At 57.4% G+C, this 7276-nt stretch overlaps 1 protein-coding gene across 3 annotated transcripts in view; it reads left to right on the forward strand.

The window, feature by feature from the left end:
• The window catches only part of PTPRE (protein tyrosine phosphatase receptor type E), a 94850-nt gene extending 88876 nt beyond the window's left edge, over window positions 1–5974 (forward strand). For all 3 annotated transcript variants that reach the window (XM_070432094.1, XM_070432091.1, XM_070432093.1), the window contains 5 exons: window positions 180–314; window positions 2366–2491; window positions 3672–3838; window positions 5225–5360; window positions 5633–5974. In XM_070432094.1, the coding sequence (XP_070288195.1) occupies window positions 180–314; window positions 2366–2491; window positions 3672–3838; window positions 5225–5360; window positions 5633–5707 (639 nt within the window). In that variant the 3' untranslated portion in view covers window positions 5708–5974. The remainder of the gene's footprint in view (window positions 1–179; window positions 315–2365; window positions 2492–3671; window positions 3839–5224; window positions 5361–5632) is intronic.
• Window positions 5975–7276: the final 1302 nt, after the last annotated feature.

Below are 7276 nucleotides of genomic sequence, written 5' to 3' on the forward strand. Positions count from 1 at the left end.
GGGGTTCAGTCCGCAGAGGGAGCGGGCGTCCTGCCCTGGGGCTGGCCCAGGGCCTGGTCCTGGGAGCCTGGGCTGCTCTCCCTCCTCTGGCCCCTGCTGTGCGGACTCCCCGGCTGGTCCTGTGGTGGAGCCCAGGGAGGAAGTCCGCCTGCCACTGTCCCCTCTGCTCCCATCGGCAGGGCTACCGACAGAAGGACTACTTCATCGCCACGCAGGGGCCCCTGGCGCACACGGTGGAGGACTTCTGGAGGATGGTGTGGGAGTGGCGGTGCCACACCATCGTGATGCTGACGGAGGTGCAGGAGCGAGAGCAGGTCAGGCGCTGCCCCGCCCGGGCCCCAGGCGGCTGGCACACACGGGTCCTGCCCACCATGTGGCAGGTGCTTCATTGCAAACGTCCCACCTGCTCTCAGGTGGGGAGGTGCAGCCATAGCCACTGAGAGAGGTTGGCGCTGGAAAAGGTCTCATTTCACCCTTCCTTCCTTCCTTCTTTCCTTCCTTCCTTCCTTTGGGCGGGGGGGGGGGGGGGCGTGTAACTATAACCACCCATCAGCTTTCATTCTTAGATTTTATTTAACCTACCTTGAAGTTGCACCATTTGGCGTTTGCCACAAATACAAATTTGATCTCAACTTATTGGAGAAAAAGACACGTATTCACTTTTAGCAAGTCATAACGCTGTAGGTGCTGATTCCTGTGCCACTTGGCATTGTCCTGCTCAAGTTGAACGAGTTGTATTTTCGTTTTCCCAGAGACCCATCTATGGCCTTCTTGGATTAGTGTTTATTTAATAACATAATAAGGACTCCTGAACCCACCACCCAGCTGAAAACCCAAACTTTTGCCAATAACGTGCATCTACCGAGGTGTCCCCCCAAGGTGTAGCCACTACCCCGAATTTGTGTTTCGATTTCTTTGCTGTTTAAAAACCGGCTTTATTGAGACACAATTCACATACCGTACAGTTCATCTTGTTAAAGGCTCCCGTTCAGTGGGCTTTAGTCTACGCACAGACCTGTGCAACCTCACCGCTAATTCAGAGCATTTTCACACCCCAGAGAGCAACCCCGAGCCCATGAACCATCCCCCGACCCCGCCCTCACCGTGGCCCCTGCCACCGCAGACCTGCTCCCTGACTCTATGGCTTGGCCCGCTCTGGACGTTTCACGTAAATGGAACCTCACCGCGTGCCTTTCGTTCCTTCCCGTCGCATCATGTTTTCGAGGTTCGGCCTGTGGTGGCCGAAGAAGCTCTTCATCCCTTTGACTGGCAGGTGCTGTTGATTGTGACCGCCTGGCTTTGTCCGTTCCTCAGTCGATGGATGTTTGAGCTGTTTCCACTCTTGGGCTCTTATGAGTCACGTTACGAGCATTCACGTCCAGGTTTTTACCAGGGCGCACGTGTTCATTTCTCTCAAGCAGATTCCTGGTGGGGAACAGCCGGGCCGTGTCCTAACTCTGTATTGCAACTCCCTCTGAGTTACCCTTTGGGGACCCGCCAGGCGGCTTTCTGGAGCAGCTGCCTCATTTTACATCCCCACCAGCCGTGTGCAAGGGTTCCCGGTGCTCCCCATCCTTGCCAACACTTATTATTGTCTGTCTTTTTATTAAAGCCATCCAGTGGAAGTGTCTTTGCTCTAAAAACAACTTTCCTGTCATACGTGTGTGTCTCTAAAGACACTGCCGATCAGTTTTTCTGGCTTCTTGCTGTCTGTACAGGGTATCATTTCAGCACATGTTCATCAGGGACTTGCTGTTTCGGCTCTGAATTATGCTTTGATATTTTTCTGTGCTGGCGCCTGAAGCTGGGCTTCATTCATCCCCCTTTCACGGTGTTCCTCTTCACCAGCCAGCCATCCGCACGTCACGTGCCCCTTCCCCTGCCGTGAGCAATGGGGGGGGGGGGCGCATTTTGGTGGGTTTGTTTATGTGAAGGCACCACATGGGCCGTGCGGGTTATCTGCTCACCGCCCACTCCCGCTGATGGCGCTGCGAGCAGGAATCCAGCTTCACGGAAAACCTGTTTTTCAAGCGTCACGTATCGAATAATCTCTCCTTCCCGTCAGGCCCCTTCTGTCCTAGGTCCGGGGTCCACGTCTGTTCTGTTCCCTGGCCCAGCGGGCATTGGTGGGCATTCAAGTTCAGATTCATGCCATTTTCTTGTCCAGACAAAACATGTTCAACGGAAACACTTTTCTCTTTTTGTTGTGATCTTGTTTCCAGGCATATCCTCTGCTTCCTCAAATAAGTTATAAAAATTGAAAAGAATATTTTAAACCATTTGAGAGCACTCCTGCATGATGTAGCTAAAACGCCTGGCAGCGCACCATTCATCAGGAGGCTTAAATCCTGTTTTCTCCCCCAAGGACAAATGCTACCAGTATTGGCCGACAGAGGGCTCCGTGACTCACGGCGACATAACCATCGAAATAAAGAGCGATGCCCTTTCGGAAGCCATCAGCGTCCGCGACTTCCTGGTCACCTGCAATCAGGTGCGGTGGCTGTCTGGCTCCTCCCGCCCTTTCCGGAGCCCCACGTGGAGGTCAGAGCCCCCGTGGCTGTCGGAGCCCCACGTGGAGGTCAGAGGCCCCGTGGCTGTCGGAGCCCCACGTGGAGGTCAGAGCCCCCGTGGCTGTCGGAGCCCCACGTGGAGGTCAGAGCCCCCGTGGCTGTCGGAGCCCCACGTGGAGGTCAGAGGCCCCGTGGCTGTCGGAGCCCCACGTGGAGGTCAGAGCCCCCGTGGCTGTTGGAGCCCCACGTGGAGGTCAGAGCCCCCGTGGCTGTTGGAGCCCCACGTGGAGGTCAGAGCCCCACGTGGCTGTCGGAGCCCCATGTGGAGGTCAGAGCCCCCGTGGCTGTCGGAGCCCCATGTGGAGGTCAGAGCCCCCGTGGCTGTCGGAGCCCCATGTGGAGGTCAGAGCCCCCGTGGCTGTCGGAGCCCCATGTGGAGGTCAGAGCCCACATGGCTGTTGGAGCCCCACGTGGAGGTCAGCCCCCGTGATGAACGGGGCCAGGTTGCCCAGGGCAGCTCTATAACCTCAGACTTCCAAGGCCACCTGCCTCCTTGCTGAGGGACAAGGGAGATGGGGCGCCCACCCCCACTCAGGAGGAAGGATGGTGACGGGGGGCAGGAGGAATAAAGGGGACGGGTGACCCCCAGAGGCCTCTGCGGGGCTCCCTGCAGGTGCCTTTTCAGAGCCCCTGACCGTCCCGTCCCACGGGGTCCTGGGCTCTGCTCCTGGCCAAGGGGGAGTTCTGTGGGGCGGCCATAGTGAGGGGCTCCTCTGTGGGACCTGGTTCCGAGTGCAAAGCAGCCAGCATCGCAGAGGCTCCCGGGGAGACTGGCTCCCTCCACCCAGGCACGACCCAGAAACTAGACCACAGACTGCTCACCCCCAGCCCTGACGGTCACTGGGGCCCGGCTTCTGGAGAGAGAGATGGCCTGGCCTCTCAGGCACAGCTGCCGGGGGCTCCGGGGATGCCCCTTGAACGTCCTGCTTCCACTTGGCAGGAAGCATGGCCAGCCTGCCCTCGGGTGACCACAGTGGACACAGCCCCACCGAACCCTCAGGGCGGCCAGTGGTGCCTGAGTCCCCGAGGGCAGGTGGCCTGGAGCCTCCCCCCGGGCAGCGAGGGGCGCTGGCCGGCACCACTGAGATGCCCTCCCCACAGCCCCTGGCCCGCCAGGAGGAGCAGACCCGTGCGGTCCGCCAGTTCCACTTCCACGGCTGGCCCGAGGTGGGCATCCCGGCCGAGGGCAAGGGCATGATCGACCTCATCGCGGCCGTGCAGAAGCAGCAGCAGCAGACGGGCAACCACCCCATCACGGTGCACTGCAGGTGAGCGCCCCCTGCTGGCCGCGCCCCGCACCGGCCCGGCTCCCAGCGCGGAATGTCTCCAGGCTGCATCTTCACCTTCTCTCCTGCATGTGCACACCTCCCTTTACACAAATGCCACCTTATCAGACGTGCGGGATGCATTTGGTGGGAGGGGTTAGGAACCGATTCAAACACACATTTCTCGTGCCTTCTAAGCCATCAAAGAAACCCCCAAGCTCAGCTCAGAGAGAGCCGCTCCTGAACTTTAAGGCGCTCTGCGTCGGGGTGCTGGCCCACCTCGGCGCCCTCTCCCCTGGCGCTGGAAGGGGAGCCAGTGCCCCGACGCCAGCACCGCAGAGGGCTCTGCATCTGGGCCGCTCCTGGCCTGGCCGCAGGGGGAGCACACGCCCCTGTCTGGGGGTCCCAGGTGCCCGCAGAGGTCAAACTAGAAATGCGTTCCTGCGTGTGTTGCCTCGGAAGCCCGGGCTGAGTTTAGAACAAATCGGGCACCAGAGAGACGCAGGTGACGCGGCCCACGGGGCAGACGCGGACAGGTCCCTGCGGGGGGTAGGGGCCCGGGTCAGCCCACCTCACCCCTCCTCGGGCCTGAACAGGGAGGGCTCGCATTTCTAACAAGTTCCCGGGAGGGCGGTGCTGCTGCTCCCGGGGCCCCGCTCTGAGAACCACGGTCTCCCCAGGAAGACGGGCAGTGGTGACCGCAGCTGAAACACGGGCCAGTCCTGACGCGCTCAGGAGGTGTCCGTCTGCCGTCGCTGGGAAATGTCGGTCCGCCTGCCGTCAGGAGGCGGGCCTTGTGCCAGCTCCCAGCTGCTCCTCCTGGTGGAAAGCCGAGCTACACCTCAGTGGCCATTAGAAGGCCACCCTGCCCCGGCCGGTTCGGATGGACCGCCGGCCTGCGGACTGAAGGGTCCCAGGTTCGAGTCCCATCGAGAGCACACGCCCAGGTTGCGGGCTCGATCCCCAGTAGGGGGCGTGCAGGAGGCAGCCCATCCATGCTTCTCTCTCATCACTGATGTTTCTGTCTCCATCTCTCTCCCTTCCTCTCTGAAATCAATCAAAATATACACTGAGTGGCCAGATTATGGTGACCACCCCATCGGTACTTCATTGACACTTCCCAAAATACTGAATATTGAAAACTTCCTAAGCAAATACTCTCAAGGTTTTATTATTGTTATTATTATTTGCATAACTAATCACTTCATTGTACTGATGGGGTGGTCATCATAGTCTGGCCACTCAGTGTATTTTTTTTTTTTAAAGGCCACACTCCCATCCTCCCCATGGGCTGCAGCAGCGATGCGTGGGGTGGGCGCTGTCCCATTGCTCCCCCTCCCCCCACCCCCCAAGCGGCGGGGCCCCTGCCTGAAGCCTCTCTCCCCGCAGCGCTGGCGCGGGGCGCACCGGTACGTTCATCGCCCTCAGCAACATCCTGGAGCGCGTGAAGGCGGAGGGACTGCTGGACGTGTTCCAGGCGGTGAAGAGCCTCCGCCTCCAGAGGCCGCACATGGTGCAAACCCAGGTGAGGAGCAGCCGGGCGGGCGGGGGCTCGCTGGGCGGCCAGGGGCTCGCTGGGCGGACGGGGGCCTCGCTGGGCGGCCAGGACTCGCTGGCCTCTTCTAGGTGGGGAAGCGGGTTCCTCTGGAAGCTAAACTGTAACGGGAGCCGGTGGGCTGAGGGTCTGCAGGGTTTTCATGCCTGGGCTTTCCTGTGTCTTCTTTCTGAATGCTTCTCCTAATTATTCCAGTATTTTTAAAAACATCGTGTTAATGTCTTCTTGGTTTTCTCTTTCAGGAACAGTATGAATTCTGCTACAAAGTGGTACAAGATTTTATTGATATATTTTCTGATTATGCTAATTTCAAATGAAAACTCCTGCCTTAAGATATTTTTTAATTTAATGGTCAGTATATTTTGTAAAAAAAAAAAAAAATCATGTTAATTTATTTCATAGTTGACATTAATACCCTTTCTAATGTCTTTGTATATATTTGTGATGCTCTCAAGGCCGCCCGCTATAAAGCTACTATGTTGTTAAGGCCCCCTTTTAAAAACTGGAATAATGTATTAAGGCCAGATAATGTCCCATAAAGTATATATTTCGCTAATACCAGTAAATGTTTTAATTTCTCAGTAGATCCATATCATTTAATTTCTCACACTCAGCACCTCTTAAATGTTATAAATCGTAATGTGCCAAGTGTACAAGATGCTAAACACAGCGTCCAGGAGAAAACAGCCCGGGACTCAGAAATCGGGTGGGAATTCGCTTGGTTAAGGCTGCTTGGATGGGCCTGAGCCGCAGCATTTTTTTGAGGACAAACTGTTCCTGAAGCGATAAAGAGTGTGTTTTGTAAAGGCCTCGGTCCCACCCACGTGGTTTCCCTTTGACAATTTAAAGATCCAAGAAGGCTGCGCAACCTGAATCCAGGTCTGCAGCTAGTGACTGTACGGTGAGAGGAACACAGGCCGTGTCCCGGGCCGTGTCCGTGCCACCGGGGCCAGATGACAGGAGAAGACCCAGGTGGCCCGGTTCGCCCATGGCTTTGGATGCAGCCAAAGCAGCCTTCCGAGCTGCACCCCACAGCGCCCCCTGCTGTCCGTCCCTCTGCGTGTTCGACGCAGATGAACGCCTTTCTTGCTCTGGTCCCATTGGCCGCAGCTGCCAGCGTGGGCGGCAGGTCTCCCAGGGGCCCCACCTCAAACCACTTCCCCCCCCAAAAGTTCAGGTCAAGCCCCAAGCCCCGCACCCACGGGAGCCAGGAGCGCGCGCTTGTTAGAAAGAGCAGCACGACCACAGGTAACGATGCTTTAAACTTTCTGAGAAGCGTTTTGGTACTTAAAGACCCCTTGTAAAAACGAAGACTGTTTGTAAGAAAAGAAACCCGAAAATCTAGATTTATACCGTTTTTTAAAAGTCCCGCTCCGCAGTGTTTAATTGGAGAAGAGAAAGGCTAGCTTATTTTTGGATGGAAATACTAGGGAGACCTTGGACACCCCCTGCCGGACAGGACCGGCTCATGGGGTAAAATAGAAGGGGGGTGGGGGAGGGATGAAGGTAGACAGGTTTGATTTGGTAGCAGGGGTCTTTCTCTGGCCGTTCGTGCCTAGCAGATGAGCACAACATCAGACACCTGGTCTCACTGACGGACAGCAGCTCACCTGTGCATTTTGGTACGTCTGTTGCTTTTTAAAAGACATACCAACGCCTCGTTTGACATTTCCCCTGCGAGCAGATTGCACTGTTTCTCCCGTGTTCATTGCCTGAGCACCGTGCACCCGGGCTGGGCCAGGTTCCGAGGGCAGGCCCACAGCTGTGTCCGTGGCCAGTGAGCAGGCTGTACCCAGGCGGGGCCGGGTTCTAAGCACAGGCTCACGGGTAACCAGGCTCCTGCCTCTCCCCTGAGCCCCACCCAAGGGCCAGCACAGGTGCCCCAC

Source organism: Myotis yumanensis, unplaced genomic scaffold (assembly GCF_028538775.1).
Source record: "Myotis yumanensis isolate MYYU_CA2020_CCGP unplaced genomic scaffold, mMyoYum1.0.hap1 SCAF_13, whole genome shotgun sequence".
Classification (NCBI taxonomy): Eukaryota; Metazoa; Chordata; class Mammalia; order Chiroptera; family Vespertilionidae; genus Myotis; species Myotis yumanensis.